This window comes from Helicoverpa zea, chromosome 17 (genome assembly GCF_022581195.2).
Source record: "Helicoverpa zea isolate HzStark_Cry1AcR chromosome 17, ilHelZeax1.1, whole genome shotgun sequence".
In the NCBI taxonomy this organism is placed as follows: Eukaryota; Metazoa; Arthropoda; class Insecta; order Lepidoptera; family Noctuidae; genus Helicoverpa; species Helicoverpa zea.
In genome coordinates, this window is record NC_061468.1 from 12,019,827 (window position 1) to 12,046,459 (window position 26,633).

Here is a 26,633-nt window from a genome sequence, read left to right on the forward strand (position 1 = left end):
TTATTTGTAATATTATTTTATTTTGACTAGTCATGAATAAATTTTCATCATTATTGTAAATGTGTCAGCAGTAACCTAAAGCTGTGGCTTTATCAACAACTAAAAACAATTATTTTATCATAACTAAGTACTTGTGTCTCTTGTGTGGGGTGTTGGCATTTTAGTGGCTTGTGTAGTCGATTCCATGTTTGAATTATTTTTAGTACTATCATAGTTAAGTCAGTTTGCCACTTATTTACATAATTTACTCAGTTACTATTATATCACATTTTAATAAATATTGGTTTATAGTGAGACAACGAGTAATCAATAAACCGAGTATAAAAATCATAAAAAAAATTTGGTATTTTTTTTTTAAGCAATTGTAATTACACAGTTCTTTGTGTTACAAAGTAGCAACTCGGCGAAATTCTTAAACTATTATATTACTATATAGATGCGAGACACAAATTATTATATCTAAGAGACATGTTACTTTGAGAACTGTCTTTATTCACAGTGAGCAGTGAGCAGTGAGCAGTGTGGACTCTGTTATTAGGATTGTTTAATAACATATCTGTATATTTGTCACTTTCCAGTGCTCACTATAAATACGCCTCGTTTAACTTGAATTAATGACGTTATAAAAATACATACTAAATTGAAAACATATAATTACAATTAAAGGGAGATCAAACTGGTATTAGTTAATAATTTACAAGTTCGTGTACAATTTAATGGTCGACTACAAACTATGGACGATCATATTTTTATATATTTTTTTATTAATTAGAAAAATACATTCTCAAAGATAAAATAGAAAAATAAATCGGCGCGACAAGCGTCTAATAATAAGGCCATTCGACGGATCGTCCGCCGGTTTAACTAAAATATTGAAACGACTTTACAGCTAGGCTCGTCGATGTAAGAGGACATACTAATTTATACACTAATTAAAATATCACAAAGGATGAAATATTTACATTAAATCAATAGTTATGGCTACACACTAAAAGTAAAGAGTCGGGTCGTCACACATTACGTCATCGGGATCAGCCTCGGTTCAGCTGGGCGGCGGGCGCTCGGCGGCGCGCTGCAGGTAGCGGCGGCGCGCGCCCGCCAGCAGCTGCTCCTTGCGGCGCCGCAGCAGCGCCTCGCGCTCCGCCGCCCGCGGCGAGAAGCGCGCGGCGGGCGCGGGCGGCGGCGCGGGGCGCGGCAGGCGGCCCTCCAGGATGTTGTCGAGCGTGAGGTCGGCGGAGCGCGTGCGCGCCAGGTCGGCGGCCAGCGCGGCGCGCGAGTGCTGCGGGAACACCAGCTGCAGCTGCGCCGCCGCCGCCTCCAGCTGCGCGCCCGCCAGCGCCGCCTCGCCCGGCACGCGCGTCACCTCCACCGAGAAGCTCGGCAGCCACGACACGTACCGCGACCCTGTGTATGCATTACGAGTCGGACATTTCTTTTCACTACTATAGCTAATTAATGGTCGACTTTCATTTGGCACTATGAAGAATGACTGGAAAACAACTCTACACAATATGTACATCGCATCCCACATATGTACCAATATCTTGAGAAGTCTGAAGCTAGCCGTAGGTAGTATAATATGTACGTGGAAGATCATCACTGCATCTACAGGAACTTCTTTAATGAAGAGGAGATATTTTTTGTTTGTTTGTTCCCTAGAGGCACCAAAATTAAATGTTTAAAATGCTTAAATGTTTTTAAAAAATATATTTCACTGTTAGGAAGCTACATTATCCCTGAGTAAAATAGACCATTTTTCCGTTCAAGCAAGGAAAGGCAATTTCAAGGAGCAAAGGCAAGCCCAAGGACCGCTGGATTGATGAAATTCAGAAGATTGGATGGTGAAAGAAATGAAACCAAACAAAAAACCGAAAAAAAATGGAAAAGCTGGAGGAGGCCTATACCCAGAGCGAGACCATGCATACACACACTAATTTGGATTTCATTCAGTTTTTGTTTTATGTGCATAATTTCCATGCAAGTTGCATGGAAATAAAGGCCTATTATTAAATTATTAAATACCTATTATTATTATACATGTATGTCTCTCCCAGACCTCGGGACTATAGAGGCCTGGATTTTTGGGAGGCGACCGTGGGGCCGAAGCCAACACGCTGAAGCCCTTTTGACACAACTTTAATGAAATGGTGACACAAAACCGACGATAATCCCCGTATACACTATAGCAATGTACCCAAGGACAATCCCCGGTTCTGTGCTAAACTATTGCTAACTATGGATGAAACTAACGGGTGATTTTTTAAGAGGTATAGGATTTGATTTTCAAAAAAAGCACAAAAAACTTGAAAAATTTGATGAAATCTTTATTGGAATCGATGGAACGATCAATCTAGACACACGGCAGTGTGTCCGCCAAGTTCGAGCAAAAAAAGCGACACACTGGCCGTGGGTTATATTACACGAACCATTTCGGGCCAAATTCGAACACCCTATAACTCAAAATCTATTTTATTTACGCATATCAAATTTCAAGTATCTGTTGAGACCCCCTCACTTATCTAAAATACAAAATTTCATTAATATACCTATTGTAGGTCTTGAGATATTGACGTCAGAAAATCGCTATTTTTACTATACACTCACTGACTGACTGACTGACTGACTCACTCATCAAAAACCTAGACCACTTCCAATGGTCGTATTGACTTGAAATTTGGCATGGAGGTAGGTCTTTATGTCAAGGTAAAGAGAAAAATCTGAAAATGGTCAAGTGTGAGTCGGTTTTAAAATAATGAAGGTGTTTTATACCCCTAAGGAACTAAAACGAACTAAATTTATCTATATTTATATAATATATCTTCGAATGGTCGTACCGATCTGAAATTCGTAACAAAGGTTTGTATTTAGTCAAAGTAAAGTAAAAATCTGAAAACGGCCAAGTGTGAGTCACTTTCGAAAATAACGAATGTGTAACTTTGATCCACAAACATAATATATGACAACATGTCATGTCAGTCAGTTGGTAAATCTAGTTCATTTCTTTGTAAGAAGCGTGCATATTAAAAAATCTGAAAGATAGTATAAATGAGTCATTTCCTTAACTAACTTAGTCATATGAAAAAAATAAAATAAACAACCTTACAAAAATAAATGAAATCCCACCCAAAACAAAAATGTGAAAGACTGCCAAGTTCGATAATATGGGAACGCTTCGCCTATAAAAGAAGTGAGATCTGAATAAGTACCAAGTTCCATACACATACCTCAGTTAAAAATAGTTACTTTTTAATGATGTTACTTGGCAAGTTTTAATAGAAAATTAAATACTTGATTCATTGCATTTAGTAGGTTTATAACAAGGTGTGTGAAAACTTGCCAAGTAGCATCATTAAAAAGTAACTATTTTTAACTGAGGTATGTGTATGGAACTTGGTACTTATTCAGATCTCACTTCTTTTATAGGCGAAGCGTTCCCATATTATCGAACTTGGCAGTCTTTCACATTTTTGTTTTGGGTGGGATATAATTTAATGTTTGAAGATGATTTCATGCAAATGCTGGCCGCGGCTCCGGTTTAGAGGGCCCATTTGCAAGGCCCAATTTCGGCACTTTCTCCAACATATCAGCCGGTATATTACGAATAAATGCTTCAATATTGGCTCCCAGTACGTCAATCGTTGCTGGCTCCACAAGAAATAGTCCAAAGGCGTTAGATCACACGATCTAGGCGGCCAATTGACGAGCCCAAAACGTGAGTTAAACTGTTCACCGAAGCCTGCTCTCAATTAGGCCATTGTTTCGCGTGCCGTATGGCATGTGGCACCGTCTTGTTGGTACCACATGTCAGGCATGTCTAATTCTTCCATTTTGGGCAAAAAAAATCGCCAATCATCACACGGTAACGCCCGCCATTCACAGTAACGTTTCGGCCATTGTCGTCTTTGATAGTAAAATTCAATAATTTGCAAGCGTTGTTCGTTCGTAAGTTGATTCATGGTTAAATTATAGACCATACTGAACAAGTTTCACAATGACACAAGACACGATTCACGCGTGATCTACCAAAAACAGTGTTGCCAAAAAGATACCAGCTAAAAAATCACCCTTTACTTGGACTATAATTGTGATGGGATCCTAATGGACTAGGAATGGGGAAACTACGAAAACTATGGCACCTGCCGATGACAATGTATTAAAATACATGTAGAAATGGCAGGTGGAGACTCGCCACCTCACTCACTGGGCCCCCGGGAATCAGTCGCTAAATTGAACAAGAGGGCAACAGGTGCATGAGTGGCTGAAGGGTGAAGATACCTCGGCGGACTTTAAACGCAGATCACGCGCTCCCTGTGGGTCCAGCATCCACCAGCCCACTCGCCACTTACCACGAGGCACCTGGGTAGGCTGCTCGGAGGGTTCCGAGCAGGGCTGCTAACCCTAGCGACTCTATTCTGGTCGGCCAATGAAGGCAAGCCAAGAGGCGGGAGACCTATCCCCCGTCATGGTTCACTCCGGCAGGCCGGAGATGGGGGACAGTATACTCTCCCTGGAGCACTCGGTATATATAGCCCCGCGAGGTCGCTACTCCCCGTCATCCGCCTCAGATGCCCTGCGGGCTGCGGGGTTATTATACATATCATTAACATAGGCCATATTTTAACCGGGTACCTGCAGTAGGTAGTTCCCACGGGACGCGAGTGAAATCATTGGAAAAGTCATTCTTGAAAAGATGTACATATAAGTACTGCATTATTTATCATTCCTGACTGTAGGTAATTGTACAGAAGCCTATTACGTATTGTTACTACTACTTGCCACTTATTTCGGCTGTATACAAATGCCTAATCTAATGATTTGTTTGAGTAAATTGTAATATATACAAACAGGTATAAATATGTACAAAATAAGTCTGAAATAAAGAATTTGATTTGAATAGAGTAAAGTGTTTAGTGGACAGACGGGTGTACCTAGAGAGGAGAGGCGCGAGAGGCGGTCGCGGCCGGCGCTGACCTGAGGGGCTCCAGCGCCGGCGCAGCAGCAGCAGCGCGGCGCACAGCGCGCCCAGCAGCGCGGCGCACACGGCCAGGCGCCGGCGCATCCACGCGGGCTCCACGGGGCGCCAGGCGAGCGCCTCCCGTGCCTCACTTCATCTCTCACGGGAATTTTGTTTCATGTCAACTACTGCTATGACAAACGTCACTCATCTCCAACCATTGACATATAACTATATCTCCAACATATTGTTGTTCTTTGGAAACGTCTTTGTATTGACCAAAGAGTTTAATTACGTGCACTAAGCACTTTTTAGCTACATTATAAATTACTTCGAGAGACGTCCTCAAAGAACCTGGATAAAATATAGCCTATGTTCACTGAGGATAATGTAGCTTCCCAATGTGTAACATTTTTCAAATCGGACAAGTAGTTTCAAACAAACAATGAAATATCGTCTTTATAATATCACTGTAGATAATAGATATATCTAGATCTCCGTGACTGCATATTTAATGGTATTGCGTGAGGCATTTTTGATCCATAGGCATAGATATATATGTATTACCTAGTATTAGATAGACTTTTCCTAACAAATATTTTGTGTCATTGAGTGCGATTTTGACATAACTTCAGGGGCCCGATTCTCCTAAATTAATAATGTCAAAATTGAATCGCAATAGCTATTTAACCTTATCGGGCATTCTGCTACTATTATAAGACGTATTCCAACGGTATTCGATTGGTTTGCCATTTTGCCTTTTTGGTGATTTTGGACTATAAGGTAGTTTGCTCTACAATCATATTGTAATCGTAATTAAAATCGTATTCAGATGACCCGCGCCGATCACGCACAGCACCCGTGCACGCGCACACGCGCTGCATCCGCCTCGCACACGCCTCGCGCCAACATAAACTACTAGTGCATGGACTACTTCGTTCACTAGGCATAGTGGCTTCCAGGTATCACAACGCGTACGCGGGGAGGGTGCAGAGCGCGGGCAGGGCGAGTGCAGGGTTGGCGCAAGGCGGGCGCGGGGCGTGCGCGTGTAGACCTCGATAAATGCAATTTGAGATCTATTGATGCATTATAAGGCTCAAATTCTTATTTAACAAATTTCAATGCGAGTTGGACGCGGGTGGCGTGCGCGTGTCGTGTGAACGCGCCCTACAAATGATTCATTATTAAATGACAAAAAAGGATAAAAAAGTTTATTTCAAAGAAAAAATAGCGGAATGCCACATACGCCTCACTCGTAATTGAGTCGTCAGTCGGATGTGAATCGCATGTAGCGGAATCGTGCCCCAGGTTGGAAGTGCACTGGGCAGCGTAATTAATTTGACAACTCGAATCGTAAATCTGGACATAAACAACAATTCAGTAGTAGTCTAATTTTTCTATGTAATACTAGCTTCTGCCCGCGACTTCGTACGCGGATCCTGTCCCTTATGCCAGCGACTACGGGGTCAGCAAAATCCAAGATCTGAATAGTCGCAATAGACATGACCGACCATAGGGATAAAAGTAGTGATTCTAATTAGTCCGCATTTACGTTGTGTGTGGCAAAAATATTACACGTATTATTACGTAAAAAAACATTAAATATATGACAAAGTCGTGGTGACTTAGTGGAATTCGTAGTGGTTTAGTGGGTATAGAACTAATCTCTCAAGTATGAGCGTGCGTCGTTGATTCCAGGTCTGGCAAGTGCCTGCCAATGCAACTTTTCTAAGTGAGTATGTACTTTCTACGTATATTTTGGATACCAATGACCGTTATTTAGAGGGAATGTTAAACTGTAGGTTCCGACTGTCATTGAACATTCTTGGCAGTCGTTATGGGTAGTCAGAAGCCAGTAAGTCTTACCGGGGTGTTGGGTTGAGCGTGTAACCGGGTTGTGGAGGTACTCAGTTGCATCGTGACTGGAAGTCGACCCTTACATAATTGGGACAAAGGCTCTTGAGATAATAACGACAATAATAATGAGATATAGGCACCGCAGGACATCTGAGGCTGATGACGCTGACGCTAATTCAAGCGTTGTTGTATCTTCGTTATTATTTGTTTGTGAGAGTGAGAAAAGAAAAATGCGTGTCCATTATTTTAGGGTTATCTAAAAGACGGACTAATTACTTTTTTTGATTCACCATACCTATTTCATAACATTCATTTCTATACATTTCAAGTGTAGTATTGCTCTTGAAGTTCCACATCAGGTGTTCCAGATCTTCGATGTTTATACGTCAATAGAGAGTGCTTATCAGACTGAACCACTTTTGCTAAAACGTCATATCTTCATATAGTCCAGGTAGTAGCAGGGCTCCTGGAGTTCCACATCAGGTATTTTACATCTTCAATTTTTATAAGTCAACAGAGAATGTTTATCAGATTTAACAACTTTTGCTAAAACGTCATACCTCTATATGCTATTGTCTAGCTGGGCCCCTGGAGTTCCACATCAGGTGTTTTAGATCTTCAATTTGTATAAGTCAATAGAAAGTGCTTATCAAATTGAACAACTTTTGCTAAAACGTCATACCTGTATATGGTACAGAGAAGCTGGGCTCTTGGGGTTCCACATCAGGTGTCCCAGATCTTAAAATTTAGTATCTCAGCTGAAAATGCTCATCAAATGAAACAATTTTTGCCACGGCACCATATTTGTATCTCTTATAGTTTTATTGGTCTGTTGGAGTTCTGCATCAGGTCTTCAAGTTTCGAAGATAAATTATAGCCTATATGTTGACCAGGCTTAATACTGATACAACAAAGAAAAAATCATTGAAATCCGTCCAGTAGTTCCGAAGATTAGCGTGTACAAACAAACAGACATACAGACAGAATTTTTTTTTTGGATTTGTGCTCCATTACTGTTTCTAAACTAAACTAATCTAATTATTATTTTTTTAATATATTCAATGTACAGACACAGTTTTTTACAGATTTATTATATGTATAGATTAGATGTAGTTCAAGGGATTGAAAACTATATAGTGGTTTCATTACAATTCAATATTAAAAATCATTATTTATTTGTGTCATCTAAAAGTCATAGTGTGGGTCCACACTGCAAGCGCGGTGACTGGAGCCTAGCCGGGCGCGGCGAGCGGTGGCGTGGGGTGGCCACAGTGAAGGCGCGAGCTCTTGTAGCGGTGTGACGTACATCAGGAGTGCAACACCTTGACTTATAGGAAATTGTTCTTTTATTTCACTCCATAACTTTCTTGTTATTGTGCGATTATTGTGGTGTGGATGTTTGCTTTGCCAGATCGGTGGTTGAGATTGAATTGCACTTATGAACGATTCAGTATTCACCGCCATTTTTTAAACAAACAAATATAAACGCACATACGCCGAACGACAAGATCGAACTGGTTTGTTACCCCCGCCGTCCGCGCATTGGGTCGCTCGATGACTGGGCCCGTAGTGTGGCCAGAACGCGAAGATAGAAGCATTTGAAACTCACGCTCGCTGACTCGCTCAGTCCCATCCCACTAGGCTTCCGCCTTAGTCACTTCAATATGGACGCAAAGGCGAGTTTCATATGTTTGATACTTCGCGCCCGTCGTCTCAGTGTGGACCCACACATAGACCAAAATGTTAGGTACTGAACAACAGCAGTGAACATATTATCGTCAAAACTACAGATATCACTACATATTATAAAACAAAGTCCCTATGTCCCTGTGTATGTGTATGTTGTATTGCTTAAATCTTCAAAACTACGAAACCGATATTCATGCGGTTTTTTTAAATAGATAGAGTGATTAAAGAGAAAGGTTACATAACTTTAATACATGAAATAGTGGGGAAATACTGTTATCCCGAGCGAAGCCGGAGCGGGTCGCTAGTTTAGTTATGAATAAAGTTTACCTTATAAAATTAACTTGTACGTATTTTAGGTTTTTATATTTCTATAAAATATAACATAAGCCAAGCTTTGTGTTTGGATCCCCACCACTTCCTGTAAAAAGCGAGCACTCAGTTTCAGTGGCTGGGGGCCTTAAACTCTAGGCATCCACAGGGATTTGTCCGGTTGAGCAGTCAACAGCCTCCTGGGCTGAACTCCGAGATGCCATTCAAAACAATTCGTCCGCTCTGATTTGCTGCTTGATCGCCGAGAAGAACGGTGGTTGGCGACGATATTGTAACACAGTTCCTTTTGCTTATTTTGATTTCTCCTGTGCTGGTTTTGTGTTGTAGAATTAACGGTTACCGGGATAAAATATAGCCTATGTTAATCGCAGATAATGTTGCTTTCTAATGGTGAAATTTTCAAAATCGGTAATTATATAGTAGAGTAGAGCTTATCCATTACAAACAAATAAACAAAGTTTTCCTCTCTATAATATTAGTACAGGTGTAGGTAAAATACGAGCAAAAGCGTTGTCATTTCAACGATTAACATCAATAAGGATGGCTACCTGGCGCAATACGTCAACAAGATGTCTATAGATAACACTAGCCGTTTTCCCGTGGTTTCACCCGTGTCCCGTGGTAACTACTGCCTGTACCGGGATAAAATATAGCCTATGTTGCCCGTGGATAATGTAGCTTTCGAATGGTGAAAGAATTTTTAAAAACGGTCCAGTAGTTTTTGAGCCTATTCATTACAACAAAACAAACAAACAAACAAACAAAGTTTTCCTCTTTATAATATTAGTATAGATAAGCGGACAAATTATTCGTATGGATGTTCTTGTCTAACGTTAGAATATAAATATGTTAATGTAGGTATAAATAGGTAATATAAAAAACCAGTTTCCCAGTGGTATCAGCTACATGGTACTCACCGTCGAAGTGGAACAGATGGTTGGGGTGCCTTGCGGCGGGCGGCGCGGGCGCGCGCGCGGCGCCGGCCAGCGCGCGGCGGCACGTGGGGCACGACGCGTCCTGCTGCACCCACTGGCACAGGCACGAGCTGCAACACGCGCGCGTCAGTACCGTCACACACACACCCCGCACACACACACACACACCGCCGCGACACTCACTTGTGGAACAGGTGCGAGCAGGGCAGCTTGCGAGCCTCCTTCATGGGCTCCCAGCAGATGGCGCAGTTGTCCTGGTTCTTCTCTACTTCCTCCTTGCTAGCCATCGGGTAGCTGCGGACAGCGGACAGAGACTCGCTTGTAAACTACATTGCTTTTAAGGACCACGACTAGCTTTACTCAGTTTGTCTATACTTTTTATGAAAAAAGTCACATTTAGTACTTTTGATTGGTAGCTTTGTTTGTAATATTTTTAATAAAAAAATGTGACATTGTACAGCGATTTTAACGCGTATTTAATTTCTTCAAGATAATTAAACTGTATACAGGGTGTGTCGTTCACAATCACATTAAATCCTATCGCATATTCTTTATGATACTCAGTGGTTTAACCACAGGAATCATTTTTCGTTTTTATAATTTAAATTAAAACATCACGTGTAAAGCAGAGATAAATTTAGGAGTATCAAATATTTTGATCAGTTGACAGCTGTCAGTTTTCAAGGCAAAATTTCGCACATTTTTATTCTATTTACTTTGTTCAAAAAAACATTTTTTTTTATTTTTACGTACTTTTCCTTTTTCCTTTGTGTTAATCGACATATATTAACCAGTATACTTACGCATTTAATTGAATGTGATTGTGAAGGACACACCCGATATACTTTGGTATTGTATGAATGAGTTGAATATTTGTTTAGCAAAGGGTATGATGTGTGTAGAGTGGACTGACTTGCGGCTCATGTGCGTGGCGAGCTCGGAGTAGAGGCGGTGGCGGCGCAGGCGCGCCTGCAGCTCGTGCAGCAGGTGGCGCAGCTGCATGAGCAGCACCAGCGACGCCATGGACACCAGCATGTTGCTGAACACCACCATGTGCAGCACGTGCAGCAGCTCCACCACCAGCGCCACCGACTGCGCGCAACACACCGCAACAACTCAACCTGATAGCTAGCATTCAATCGACTCAAACCATTAGGTCGACGAACTTTACTGATCAATAGTTTACTGTATATACTTAATAAGGACAGATTTATGAGTTACATTTATAAACAAATGCTGCTTTAGCATAAAAGATTCTTTAAGCGAGTGATACACACATGTCTAACATTCTCTTCTTTTGACATAATTATTTTGATCTTTTTTATTTAAGTTACATATTTTTAACAAAATAAAGTATGTTAGCCCTTGGCTAAGTGACTGACGTCGAAGATGAGGTGCGTGTAGTAGGCGAGCGGGCCTGCCACGTCCGCCTCGCGCAGCTGCAGCGCGTAGCGCGCCGCCACGTGCAGCACCGACACCTGCACCAGCACGCACTGCAACAAAGCCGCACGCTCATCCACTGCCGGCAACCCTGGTGACCCGCGTTACACATTCAAGGCCCAGCTGTTACCTCGCTAGTGTCACATTCTGAGCGCATGACGTAACTACTGACCCGATTTAAATTATTACTCCATTCAAAGAACATCTTAGCCTTGCACTTTGGAGGTCAACAAGCTAATTGAATAAAACTATACAATAATTATGAATGCAGAACTGTAGATGTCGGGTAACGGTAGTGGTGCGATTAGTCGTGTACCTCGGCAGCCATGAAGGCGAAGGTGTCCCGGCCGGCGGGCAGGCCGAAGGCGGTGGCGGCGGCCAGCAGCATGGTGGCGGCGGTGAGCAGGCCCGCCAGCAGGCACGCCAGCCGCACGTGCGCCCAGCCGCCCGTGTTCGGCGACGACGACAGCTGCACCACACAATTATGTAACCACTCCACCTCATACATACATATGGATTTTGCCAGAAGAGAAAGCCAAATCAAACACTCTCCATTCATAAATTACCTATATGATTATCATTTTAAATCCGATATTCGATTGCGCAATATTTTAACGCTTAATAACGCTTTGTAAACACCTACTTTCATTATTGAATAACATTTGGTTGTGATTTCGGTTATCTGGATAGGAGCGTGTAGTTCGCAACAAGCTGTCATGTTGTAAGGTAATGCGCGTGCGCGCGTCGCTACCTGCTGCAGCGATCCAGCGATATGATATTATCTCCCGGAGATAGGACACGCAGCTCTAACGCTGTGCAATGTGCATGTGTCTCAACCTCTACAAACTCGTGTACGATTCTCTTTGATGGCATCACAGACAGGCTCGTACGTAAGCAAGGGAAAGTATCAAGCTCAGAAAGACAATTTACAATATTTTAAATCTATTATACTTATTTATATCTATGTATATTATAACCTCCTATGTGTTATTGCTGCGAAGTAGTAATTGTTACAAAAGCTTTTTCGTTCATATAAAGCTGTGAGTACATAACGGTAAAATGTACCGTCACGATTAATTATTGTTCCTGAACATGATGAGCATCCTCTGGCGTGAGTTCTAATAATGTCAGCAATAGTTTAGTAGCGGCCGGCTCCAGTACTCGAGCCACTGAACAATGAACAAACATTTCTTGTCTACCGGTTGTTTGTTCCTCTCGACCGGATCCGAACACTGCTATCGCATTCTACAGCGAATTAATTTACTTCACATCCTGTAATTTTACTTTTATGCAATTGCTTACTGTCGAAATATATTCTAACAACGTGGAGGCTGGAGGAGCCTGGAGGCTGTATGAGGAATGGTATGTTGATTAAAGAGTTGAATGTAAGCGGTTAGTTCGCTCTTAGCGAGGCCGCGAGCGATCTGCTACGATTACGATGTCATAATTTTTTATCGGAATCGTACTGTGTGAGTTTAATATTATGATAAGATATCCCAATTTGTGATATCGTTTTAACCTTAACAAAATAGGTATATTTCTTCCGCAAAAACAATACCATTATACCTATATGTAATCTAGCTAGGGGGTTCTGTTTCTCTGGTACTTAAGTAAAATATTTTCAAGTGCCGCTTCACAGCCACGTGTACCTCCGTGGCAATCATTTAGATTCGTTTAACAGCAAATCACGATGACAACGCACCTCAACATCATAACCTATCGTGGTAACTAACGTTGAAATATACTTCATCAGGTTACTCAGTTACGGAACTTACGGAGCATATATTTACGATGTATTGATTAAAAGGTTGCACATCAAAGCCTTGCATGAAGTGCGTAGGTACGTCATACATAAGTAATGCAGGTGAAACATTTAATTAAAATGAAGTACATTACATACAGTATTAGTTATGAAAAATATTCAAGTTCCTTGTCGGCTTTGTGTTTGGGTCGGGGCCGGCGCACAAGGTTTACATACATTTCGGTGGGGATACACTAGTCAACTGGAGCACTGACTGTGTTGACTTTGTTTATTGTCTGTACATAAAATGTAGCATACATTAACGCGGTCCGCAAGTCCTTCAAAATAACTGGGAAACGTTATTAAACCTCTGCACCTGTACCCCGTACAGTGGAACATTTACTCTGTAGCTGTTGTGACAAGCTGGCGGTTAGTTTGTCTTGCAAACAATCGACATTATAATCTGGAAAGAATGACCAAATAAGTGTCGTTACTCAATATATTATCGCGTGGCGCAGGCGCAGGTCAGACAATGCGTCGCCCTTTAAATTGCGAGGTGCATGCTATTGTTTGAGTTAGCTGTTATCTCGTGTGACGGCAGTAATGCGGCGCATCATTGCTAAGTGAGAGTCATTAACGCGTCCATGTTACGAGTTTACATATGAACACAATGTTACCGGCCCCAACGGTTTCAACAACTTGCAATTACCATTCCAATTATAAAAAGTATTTTTGAGACTTAACTAATACTGAAATGTTTGCGGACGAGAAAGTACAAATTAAAGTGTCACTGAGATTTGCATATATTAAATTATCAGCAAACCTGACAACCAGTCGTACTAAGGGGTTACTGGGTTTAGGGTTGAGGTCAGATAGGCAGTCGCTCCTTGTAAAACACTGGTACTGGTAAAAGTAGATGCTCGGAAGATAATGTCGTTCTATAATAAGATGGTAATAGTTTTGAGGATTGTTAAAAGCCTATACATGGTGTTAAGCGCACCGGCCGGTGTGAATGAATCACTATTATATAATTTTGTTATTTTTATAATTCATGGGAAACTGTAAATAAAGGATATTACTTTTTTACTAAGTTGAAATAAATATAACGATTCTACAGTATTCCCCAAAATTAATCTGCAATACACTTGTTGCCAATCGGTTTAACAACCTCCTCTCAGTCTGTCTGTTTCCAGTTAGCAAGTCTTGATTAGGATAATGATCGTGGATCCTACTTCCTACTAATATATCTATACTAATATTATAAAGCTGATGAGTTTGTTTGTTTGAACGCGCTAATCACAGGAACTACTGGTCCGATTTGAAAATTTCTTTCAGTGTTAGATAGCCCATTTATCGAGGAAGGCTACTCTTTATCCCGGTACGGAAAGTAGTTCCCACGGGATGCGGGTGAAACCGCTGGCAGAAGCTAGTCCTACTTATATTATAAATGTGAAAGTTTGTGAGAATGTATGGATGTATGTTTGTTATTCAATCACGCAAAAACGGCTGGACCGATTTGATTGAAATTTGGTATGTAGACAGGTGATACCCTGGATTAACACATAGGCTACTTTTTATCTCCACACCACGCGGGCGAAGCCGCTGGCGGAAGCTAGTCCTTACTAATATTATAAATCGGAAAGTGAGTTTGTTTGTTTGTTTGTTTGTTCCGCTTTCACGCCGTAACTACTGAACCGATTGCTTTGAAATTTTGCAGACGTAAAGTTAGAAGGCCGGATTAAATAATAGGGTACTTTTTATCCCGAAAAAAATAGCTATTCCCGAGGGAAAACAAAAATATTGTTTGCTTGATGGATGGATTGTAGATGGCGCTGTGTGTCGTTTAAAACAAGGTAATATATTGCAAACGAATATAAACATGTAAAAGAAGCTAAATGATACGATAATGAATCCCCGAAAATGAGGAATTCCCGAGGGATGATGTACAATTTGTTTAATCGTCTAAACTGTTTTTTTTTACATCTACTTATATATTGCAAACGAATATGAACATATAAATTTAGAAGCTAAATGATACGATAATGAATCCTCGAAAATGAGGAATTCCCGAGGGATGACGTACGATTTGTTTTATCGTCTTAACTGTTTTTTTTTACATCTACTTATCCTGAATTAACTATAATTCAACGAATTACTAATTGGTATAAGTATTAGTTAAGTTATTTCGTTCTTGAGGTATGCGATAGATGGCGCTGGGTGTTTTTAAAATGTGGTAACGATGTGTTTTTAAAATACATAAGAAGTGGAATGATAGCTTTTTAAAACGTGGTGACGTTGTTTTTTTTAAGATACGTAAGAAGTGCAATGATATCTCGCGCTTTAACCTGTAGCTCATTGTTCAATCGCGAGCTTCCCGATAGCTCGATAGATGGCGTTGTGCTTTTCTGTATCGTGGTGTTAAGGTTCGCCGCGAATTAGTCTGTTTTGAAATCAGTGGGGCCCAGTAGCGCCAGGGCCAGCCGCGGCTGCGGGTTGTTCGAAAGAGGTACCGCGGCCCTGGTATATAAAAGGCCTAGGACGGAACACGACGATTTTAGTCAGTAAGAGTCTGACACTCCCTCACCGCTGCTAACCCACAGCGGGAGGGGTGAACCGAATTCCACGCGGGCGAAGCCGCGGGCGGAAAGCTAGTGTACTATAAATGTGAAAGTTTGTGAGAATGTATGGATGTATGTTTGTTATTCTTTCACGCCAAAATGGCTGGACCGATGTGGTTGAAATTTGGCATGTAGATTAGTGATACCCTGGATTAACACATAGGCTACTTTTCATCAACATACTACGCGGGCGAAGCCGCTGGCGGAAGCTAGTTTATTTATTACAAAGTACCTAAATGCGTGTCTGTGGTGTTCTCCGCGTCGCGATCACTGCGCGATCGAGACAATCATGCTGTTATTTTCGTCATTACTTTTAATGTTTTATTATTGTTAGTTAGATGTGTTACAAATTAACAAACAATGTAGGAAATAATTATTTTTGAAGACGTGACGAAAACGTTGATTAACTTTGTAATTACTGATTAATAACATACCTATGATGAGTCAGATCTGATTTAAATTCAATCAATAGCATTACCATAATGTGTTATCAAAACAACAACAACAGGAAGATTGTACGACTTAGATAAGGTATATGAAAAGTCGGTACTCACATATTCGTACCTATCCTTGCAGAGCTGTCCGAGCAGATGCAGGAAGCCGACGAGCGTGAACCAGGAGCACCAGAGCAGCACCTCGTCCATGTACTGCACGTTGATGACGCCGAACACGAAGATGAACTTGTAGAACACGTAGTTCCAGAACTTGTCCTTGACGCGCTGCGCCTCGGCCACGCGCAGCTGCCCGAACACCAGCCGCTGCACGCCGAACCCGAACACCGCCAGCGCGCAGTACGCGATGTTGATCAGCGTCTGCAACACAAGTGCCCTTTGTCGTAGCCTTTGAATTTATCACTAAAACTATGCCCCTGGGTTATGGCTATGATGATCCACAGCTGTCTTACGAATTTTAACTTCTTTGCAAAAGATACACTTTTTACGGTTCGCAATGAGGCTCTTTTTCATCGCTCTTGAGCGCTCACGGAACAAGTGTTAGAAAAAATTGTGATAGGTCTCTTTTGGTGTTGCGTTGTGAGTCTGTATTTCCACGATATAACAATAATGAATTAATATCAATTATAGCCTGATTGGGCCCTAAAAAACATATGAGATTCAAGTTCCGTGACGAAAATAGCGCAGGTTGTATTTTAATAGCGTTTAAGTTGTGTGCTGACGTACAACGGCCCGAACAACCTCATCAGAGGTACTGTATTGAAAATTGTACCAGTTTTGTTATTTATTTCATTAAAATTAAAACATATTGACAATCTAGACAGTATAAGCAGAAGAAGTAATTGTACCTATCACTAGTGGAACTGGTGGAAGTAAATGACGACAGTTGCCAAATGTTATGCTTGCTGAAAATGAAATTGCACGTGCATTGTGTCCGTGCATCGTATCCGATAGAAACGTGTTTGGTCTCGGCTGAATAACTTTCCGACAGGATTACTATTTGTCATCCACAGTACAACTATAGAAACATGTAATTTGCTAAAAATATTGAGTAAGAAAGATTAGAGCACAAACTCGTACATATTTGAATGGAGGTGCGTCAGACACTAAGCACGTCGATGTCGGAGAGAACACGCGTGTTTATTCGATTGTAGCTGAGTAAACATCTCGAGCCGGTAATAATAAGATCAATGCATCAATAACGAAGCAACCAGTTTGCGGCGGCTGACCTTTACCCACTTGTCTTAGTAAACCACTTCTATATTTTATTATTAACTTGATCACTGTACATGTTTTATTGTGCCGATTCAAGTTCTACAGGGCTTGAAGGACACTGAGTCACTGCTTCACTGACTTTCCAAAGGTTATTTTATTTTGTGTTATTTTGTAAGGTGACATTGTAAAGTCAGAGGGTCTCTGCAATATTTATTCTTAGTGTTGTTGTGATGATTTGTTACAATTAAATTGACAATCTATATCAGACTTGCAACTAAAGACTTCTGATAATTTCTAGCACACTGAGGTTCAAATTCGTAAATATAAGTCTTAACTGTCAACTATTGTGGCACACATGTTCGGCACGACAGGCGATTAACTTTTCATTTGAATTTGACCATTAAATAGTATCTCATACAAAATATTTTTAAAGTCAATACGTAACAGATATTATACTTTTGTAAAAATATCTGAAATATTCTAAAGTATTAATCGCTCTTGATTTTTCAAACCATTTCACAACTTGAATACTTAAAAATCTAAATTTGGAAATGACAAGATATATATACTTCCCTGCCGATTTCGGCTATGGTGACTGCTTTCAGTTATCATTGAGAGAAGAGCTAGGATGATCAGCTCTTCTATGCGCCCTTTGATGGCTGCAGTACCCTATTTTATGTGTAAACGTGCGCGAGCATTGGCTGCACGTTGGGATACCGTCCACGTAGTTATAATGAATGACTACTGGTGTTTTAGCCTTAAGAGTAACACGCTTCGCGTCCAGTGCGGATTTCCTTTGCTCTTCGAAATCTTTGATCGCATTTTTTACTAGGATGACAAGATAACTTCGTTACAGTCAGTCTCTACAAAATTCGGCTATACCCGGCTATCTATCTATGTCTATAGTTGCCACAAATAAATATCCACATGAATAACGCGCTACACTTTCACATCGCGAGCATAGACTTGCTATGCGTTCTACCTAGGTAAGGTATACTCAGGTAAGGCTGGCAACATCCCAGGTTGTCTAGCGTTGCCAGGAAAGTTTACAATTTGAAACTATTTTGAAGCTGGAGATGAGGCCCAGACATCAGTCACCGATCGTGTTTTGCTTGAATGATAGCTACACGAAAAAAAATCAGTAGGTTAATGCTGGTCAAACTCCCCTTTAAATGAAGCTCTTTTAAATGATTAATTGTTATTGTAATAGTAATGTTGCTATGTGTTAGCTAAGCGTAGCCTGTAATGAGCACGGTCATCGACTCGTCCGGCAGTGCGTGGAGCGCGGCACGCGAGCCGCGGGTGACTCAACCTGTACGTTGACGATGCTCATCCGACACTTGCATCACGTACAACTGCCGACAGCGCGTATAGTACGACACTGGCGTGGCTCTCCACCACTGCTCTCCGTTCTTATATTCGTTCCTGTTGTATTTTCCCTAGGATTTCACTGTTACTTTTGTTTGTGTGCTTTATTAACTTCCCAGTTGTTCTGCAGTGTTAGCAAACATTTTTTGGTTGTTCCTACTTTCCTTTCCGTAACTTTTTATGTACAATTTTTTTTTAATATCCAAAAGAACATTAGTGTAAGTCTGGAAAAGCCATCATTTCCATGGATGTGTGACATATTCACAGATCTCAAATTTTACTATAGCTCTGCACTTTGCAGCAGTCAGGCAACCTTGTCGCCTCACAAGGAGACAACTAAGTTATTATTGTTACATCTTGGTAACATAACAACGGCGGTAATAACCGTGGCAAGGCCTTATGTCTATGTACTTGTGTGTACAAGTGTAGGTGTGCTACAACATTACACGGCTATGTTGCATAGCCAGCTGCACATCAGAACAATAAAATTGAGGTTTCCAATTAATTATAATAAAAGCCTACGCTTTTTCGCGAGACGATGGATCTGTGGATTAGCATATGTAAAGAAATGCTTGCATCTTGCTGAATCCTCTTCAGTGTCAGTTTTGACTGTGGGTGTAGTTAAAAATATTGATTCCCTCTACATATATCTTCCCTCCCATTTTTTTTCTATACCTAAACCTTTCCAACAATGAAGGAAACAAAGCAATGAGAAGCGGCCTTATGTTAATGGTGGCAGTCGGCTGCTAGGTCACCGGCAAGGTAACAAGGCACACCACAAGCTTAATAAAACAATCACTATTTAATTAGCTGATTACTTAGCTTGAACATTATCTCGGTTGCATCTACACAGAATTATAATAAACAATCAAGCAACTCATATCCGCATCCAGGTACTACCACAGATCACTTAATAGTTACGTTTACGTAAGCACTGCTCAAACCAATGATACAAATTAACGAAATTACCTATAAAAAAGGGAATAAGTTCGTTCAAAATATCAATTAACAAATATTTCGGTATTTTTCGGGGTACGATGATGACACGTGTGACGAGAGGAACATCGAAAAGTTTAAGGAAAAATATATTTCCCCTTGCGCAAATATTGAAGGAAAAATGTTTTTCTCTTTGTCCGGTATGTTCTGGCCTCACGTCTTTTATTTGGTCTGATCAACGGATAGGCGAACGTTCTCGTCGTCTTTAACCCCCAATTTGACCTACAACGACTAATTTATTCAAGTTGTTCGGTTCTCGCCGGGCAACATGGCCAACTAAACCTAAGTTTTCAGTTGCTCGTTGCAGCAAGAACCAACAAATCTATTGTGATGGTTTTTGTTCGAATCCTCGATATACGCAACATTGTCCTCCAAGAGCACATTTCAAAGGTTCAACATGTTCTTCCGGTCAACTGCACGGGTACGCGATGTTCCGGACACATACATAAATATCGCGAAGACCAATGTCCGCACAGGTCTGGTGTTGTGTTGCTCTTGTTAGATATACCCTGTGTAATGTTCTGATAAATTGTTGTCAGTTTGCTCATTGCCGACTTGTCCATCTCTGAAGTTTTTATCACATCCTCCTCCATCGGTAATTATCGATCCCAAGTATACGAATTCTCTCACTAGTGCCAGGCATCAGGAATACATAAATAGACGGGTCCTTATCTATTATTATAGAGTCGGATAGGCCGCTTTTTGAGGAGCACTTCTTAGGATAGGCTTATTTTTATCCGGGAATGCGGAGAAGTTCCAACGCAACGAGGGACTTTGACTAATATAACACAAAAGTACAATTATGCTAAACAGTTAATGTTAACGTACTCGTCTGGCAAGCGGATGGTATTTTTATTTATTTATTATAATGTTTCTAGTCTCAAGCGGTCAATGTTCTTGTTTGTTTTCAGTACTGTAATGAACATTTACAGTTAAAGAAAAATAATTTGTTGATTAAGTACCTACTGGAAAATTATCGAACTTTCTGCAACCGATTCCTTGCTGTATTTTGTATGTCTATAAAAAACAGGCAAAGAACGTGTCGGGCCATGCTCATCGTGGGGTTCCGGAGTTTCCTGATTATAACTCATACTTATCCCGACGACCCCTTCAACTCCCCGAAGTAACAAGTAAAGTAAAAATTTGGCTTCTCGGTGGTAATTTTGGATTGCGTGAACCGATTTGTGTAATTCCTTTTTAACTATTTGAAAGAAAATATGATCAGGATCATAAAATATGTAAACTGAGTTTAAAATACTTGCAAATACAGCTAAATTACGAACTTAGTTCGGAAAATATTTTATTTAATTTTCAAAAACTGTTCAATGAATCAAGTCCAAAATAAATAAGTAATTTGTAGTTTATTATATGTATATTTATAACCCCATTAATTTTTAAATACTTACCTGTTCGTCTTGATATCTCATGTTAAGGTAGGAATGACAAAAAAGAATCCCCACTTTTACGTGTCACGATTCTTTTTTTGTCAGGAGGTAATAGAACTTTTTGTTTTATCACTTTGCCGGCGTGATTGATTTCAACTTTCTAGTGCTAACGATCACTGAGATTAAGAGCGGACGGATAGACACAGCGTAGCTATAAGAGTTCCTAGTTGACTACGAAACCCTAAAAATTAGAAAAGCTTCCCGTGTCGCGTTTAGAACAAAAATATTGGTAGGTATATTGTATTGTGCAAGCCGGTGCGCTGTGCGGTGCGGTGCGCCATGTTCCATCCCACAGTTGTGTGCAAGTATTTGTTATTGTTTACTAGTCGGTAATAGAGAGCACATTACTGCGTTACGTGGCGATGTCGCGGTGACGTGTGCCGACCTCGAACAAACAAGCCGATAGCTTTGGCACCGCTCGCAAATACATCGCTGGCATATTTTTGTAAACAACGCATTTATAAACCGAGCCCGAAAAACACACGATTTTTAAGATCTATGAAATCTGAAATCGCCCCCGTATCGCTATAAATATACCATATTTAATAAAATTGTATTTTTTAATATTTCCCCAAGTACCTATGCAAATGTCAAGGCAATTTTTTTGCATGTAACTTTGATGTTTGCTTACTTGGAGAAATATTAACAAAAAATAAGTTTGAAAATCACACTAACTCTCATTAACCATTCCAATCAAGGTTTGTGTAACCATGTGTCGATGGGCAGTTCACAAGCGGACTCCCTTCATTATTAAATACTTCAGTTTTAGCGTATCTTGCTACAAGATAAACTTGTGAAATGCGACACGCACTTGCTCAGCGAGGGGGGTCCGTTCAATGCATGTAACTATTTTGTATTTCCTTGAATAGATAAACTTGCTATAATAAGTATCTTCACAGCCTCCAAAAATAATACTACCTTCTTAGATAACAGGTGTAAAGACAGGGAAAAAAATAGTTAAGTATCAAAATTTTTTTGGTCACGCATTGTTTATTTCAACTAAGCATATATTATAGCAAATATTGGGAGTATGGGGTTGTGACGTCAAATTTATGTTTCTGTATGTTACTGTTACAGCCTTTTTTTTATCGTCCCACTGCTGGGCACAGGCCTCCTCTCACACGGAGAAGGATTGAGCATTAATCACGCTTGCTCAATGCGGGTTGGTGATTTCAGACTTTATAGTCCAGGTTTCCTCAAGATGTTTTCCTTCACGTTTTTGTATGTACTTACCTAAAAGTGACGTACCTACGTAACACTAATTGTGTTGTATCTTCGTTGTTATTTGTCTGTGAGAGAAAAGAAAAAATACGTGTCCGATATTTTTGGGTTATCAAAAAGACAGAATAATTACCTACTTATTTTCATTCGCCATGTCTCTTCGTATACCTTGCGCGAGTCTGTTAGAGTTCATCGCACATGCTAGTAGCCATCGATACAGGGTGCAACACCAGTCAATAAAATATTTTATCACGTGATTTAATGAATCGATTTCTTGAATTAATCCCTTGCTTCTTTTTTAAAATGATTTTTATGATAAATACATAATAAAAGTACTTTTTTTTGTATGCTTAAAATTGAAACGTTGAATTTTAACTTCATCATGATTTTCTGCGAAAATAATCTGGAAAGCGGCATAAAGTGAGGATAACCTTTAATAAATATATAAATAACGTAGAGATCCGGAAGGGTCCGCAAATGACGATGACCGGAGAACATAAATAGCGTCGGGCTGACGATGTGACCTTTCGGGATGCTTTTGTTTTTTATCCACCACTCTCAATAATGTTTACTGGTCACAGAAACTTCCAGACAAAAATAAAAGGTTTAATAATGTTGTTTATAATATGAAATGTCAATGGGCTAGTCCAGATACCTTCCTTGTTGCTTAACATGACACGTGCGTATGTAGGTACATGTATGCATATGAATGGAGTAATAATAATTGCTACTGATTGCAGGTAGGTACTTGATTTAAGTTGTTCGTTCTTAATTGTATCTAGCGAAGGCTTGATTGGATGACAATACATCCATTCCTGTGGGTACCTACGTAATGTTACCTATGTCAAAATAATAATACAGCCTGCGTAATATTATTTTGACATAGTACAGTCTTTGGGTTTAGGTAGGATGGTTGGTTGGATAATTACTATGCACCTTGTCCGAACTTTTGTTTTCGCTACATTGAATATAAATACCTGTTGCAAAGATTGGCTGTTTGTATTGGTAGCGTGATGTGGTTTTCTTTAACTAAAATGTTAGCTACATATTTAGTAAATGCAGGCGCGACGGCAGGCAGGTAGGTTTAGCTCAGAACCTGAATATTTACTTTCACCGGTGAGCCGAGAGACGCAAGCAAGCCTTTTACTTGACTTAAGAGTAGGACAAGCTTCGCGAAACTTTTTATTGATGCCGTTTACGGTTTAAGTGTTTACCTATTGAGAACGATAATTTGTGGTTACTTAACTACTTAACTTTTTATTTAATTACAGATGTAATACAAAGTCAACTTATAGCAATTGGCACACACAGTATGGCTCCGAGTTTATTAGCACTTCATTTGTCGCCAAAGGCTAATGACTCTGGGATACATCCTGATAGTGACAAATAACACACTTGGGTTAATAATCATCTGTGAAAAATACTTTTTAAAAGATGACTGATGGCTAGTGCCAAGTTTACTGCTGCGATATTACGTATCAGTATCAGGTGCTATTAAAAGGCCATTTTTGTTTGTAAATCATACTCGAACTGGATCTAAACATGCCATACAGACTAAACAAGTCCAGGTACCAGGACTAAACAAACAGGTCCTCCTTTTATTTAGGGAAGTAGCATATACATTTACAAAGTTAAAATAATAAAGAGGAAACTTTTTGTTTCTTTGGACCCTAAGGGCTCTGAGACTACTGACCCTATTTGAAATATAAATTGACTGTTGGGAAGGTACATTGCCACCGAGTTACATAATTTATTTATATTTTATCTGGGTAAGGGCAGTAGTTTGCACGGCTCCCAATACTTGAGGTGGATACTTCAGAGTACAAGCTACAATATCCAACAATAGTAAAATAAAAAGTAATGCATTAGAGTTTTAACCAGTAATCTTAGTAATATCCAAAAGAATTATAGGAGCTAAAATTTGTTAGGAAGTATAGAACTTGCAAAACAGCTATTGATGTTTCATAATAACCCATATTTATATAGACCTGTTGCACAAAAATTTGCAATTTGCATAAAAACGAGGAACTTGGAACTTTCTCATTCAAAAACTACTTAATGGATTTAAATAAATTTAAAAAAAGCTGAAGGAACTTTGGTTTCAGAAAGCTTTTTTTTATATATAAGAAATAAAAATGCTTTCTGAAACCAAAGTTCCTTCAGCTTTTTTTTAAAGTGCAATCTCAAAATATCCAATCCCTTCCTGATTAAACTGCTAACTAAAAATAAAAAAAAAATACACTACAATAGCCTTATTGTACTTATTATCAGGATTCAGGAAATAGGTGCCTCAGGAAACGGCTAATTGAAGCCAGTAATCAAATAAAAAATATCATCAAAAGACACAATTACAGATAACCAGCAGTTTCATGTATTTATTAGATTAGATTAACTTAGTTTTTCCGATTGTTATTATTAAGACCATTTGTTTTACCTCAACATCTGAGAAATTTCAATTTATTCAGGTGATCTATGTTATTTTTTAATAAAACTTAAGCCGATAAGAGCTTCCTCTCTCCTATCCCACTTATTTTGCTGTGCCCGACAGGGTCCATGTGAACTATTTATAAATTAAACTTATTTTATTTTATTCATTTTATGTGATGCTTGGAAGCTATTCAAGACTTTTACATCAAACAGTGTCCACTTATGATCCATCTAACTAATTAGTTCTATCTAACAAAATTTGTTAAGTTCACCGACAACATACCATGCATTTTCCTTAAAATGACCGTCTGTCACCTATATCTTATACAGCCATAAAAATGAATTTTTCACAGATTTAATATTATTTGTTGTTGAAATAACAACAAATACTGAAAACAGAATTATATATAAACTTTAGAATAAAGACTAAATATATAGCCTTTATTTTGAATAAATATATAGCCTTGATTAATGCTCAATCCTTCTCCGTGTGAGAGGAGGCCTGTGCCCAGCACTGGGACGATAAAAAGGCTGTAACATATAGCCTTTAATCATAACAAAAGTTATTACATTTATTCCAAATAATAATGTATATTTATATTTTTATTATTTCAAACTGGTTTTTTTCGTAAAGATGAAGTCTTCAATAATAAACAGTGCTGGGATAACACTTATCTCATATTGTGATGCTTTATTTAATTAATGCCCAATTAAGCTAACACTCAATTAATCTACTAGTGATTAGGATTTTTTTATCATATGAAATTTAAATTATTGTTCAATATTATTGATTCACTAATCATTAATGACTATTGGATCAGTTAAACAGGCAGATGTTAAAGCACATGCAGAACAATATGTTTGTACCAGCTACTGAATCATGCATTCTTCTGATGGTGTTCTTAACTATTATTAATAATGATGCCAATTTACTGCTGAGGCAGTGTTGATGATAAAGAATGTCCAACATTTTGTATCAATCTCTTTTTGACTGACGTAAAACACTGCTATCTCATTACTGTTGCCCTACATATTATCATAATTTGTGATAACAATTCAGGCGCAAAAAATAATACTGTTTTGCGACGTAGTTTTGGCAAAATAAGGCTGATATTAAACATCAGCATTTATTAGCATAGATAAGCTCCAAGAAAAACAAACAAGAGTTGCGCGTGAAGTGCGTGGGCGGTGCGGCAGTGGGCAGTACTCACCCACATGCAGAGCGGCTCCTGCATCATGAACGTCATCACGTCCACGAACTGCTCGGACACGTTCCTGGTGGCGTTGTTGTGCGTCGGCGCCGGCACCAGCCGCGGCTCTCCTTCACCCGGCTCCATCGCGTCCTGCCGGCCCAGCGTCGCGTTCGCTCGCCAGTTCGGATCACTAGTCACACTCAGCGCGTAATAAACAGCGATCGAAAGCACTGAAACACTTCCCGCGGTGTAAACCTTGAGATTCGGCAAGGGCAACCTGTCTACGAGTGTCACAGGCATGACGGACACACAAATTTAATGTACTCTAGCGTGGCAAATAAACACTTATACTACACCACAATTTAGAACTTAATGACATTGGATTGTTTTATAACGCAGTTTTATCAAAATAGTGAGACACGACTCATCGAACGCACTACGGCTGATACACTGTGTTACCACATAAATTATATAGCAATTACCCTAGATTAGTTAAAAATAACAGGCACGTGATGAACATCATTTAAATAATCTAGCATATCACAACTGCACATTATATATACGATACAGGTTAAATTCATATATCAACTGAACTGAACTCATTACAATAACAAAGAAAAAGATAACTGATAAAAGTTTAGGTTGTGATTGGGTAATTGAAAATGCGTGTGGTATCACATTTTTACAACCGTTTAGAAATTGTTATAGATTTTAATTATTTGAGTCACTGTTTAATCGGGTTACTTTCAAGC

General features: G+C 39.7%; 1 protein-coding gene across 2 annotated transcripts; it reads right to left on the reverse strand.

Moving 5' to 3' along the window:
- Positions 1 to 26,447, reverse strand: LOC124637915 (E3 ubiquitin-protein ligase AMFR-like). Of its 2 annotated transcripts, none has more exons than XM_047174643.1 (8): positions 25,900 to 26,447; positions 16,119 to 16,376; positions 11,522 to 11,674; positions 11,148 to 11,258; positions 10,679 to 10,857; positions 9,949 to 10,059; positions 9,748 to 9,875; positions 1 to 1,404 (listed from the first exon to the last, which is right to left on the reverse strand). In XM_047174643.1, the coding sequence occupies exons 1-8, from the start codon at positions 26,179 to 26,181 to the stop codon at positions 1,043 to 1,045; spliced, it is 1,584 nt and encodes a 527-aa protein (XP_047030599.1). In that variant the 5' UTR covers positions 26,182 to 26,447; the 3' UTR covers positions 1 to 1,042. The 2 variants fall into 2 exon arrangements, with proteins under 2 accessions (XP_047030599.1, XP_047030600.1); XM_047174644.1 differs by having other exon boundaries at positions 11,148 to 11,182; positions 11,626 to 11,674; positions 25,900 to 26,435.
- Between the last annotated feature and the right edge of the window lie 186 nt (positions 26,448 to 26,633).

What these genes read in the sequence shown, in the direction of transcription:
- LOC124637915 (XM_047174643.1), bottom strand. Translation starts at nt 26,181, where the DNA reads ATGCCTGTGACACTCGTAGACAGGTTGCCCTTGCCGAATCTCAAGGTT. An exon ending in TCGCCTTCATGGCTGCCGAG is followed by an intron (nt 11,259 to 11,521) that starts GTACACGACTAA and finishes GCTTTGTTGCAG; the next exon opens with TGCGTGCTGGTGCAGGTGTC. An exon ending in ACACGCACCTCATCTTCGAC is followed by an intron (nt 10,858 to 11,147) that starts GTCAGTCACTTA and finishes TGTTGCGCGCAG; the next exon opens with TCGGTGGCGCTGGTGGTGGA.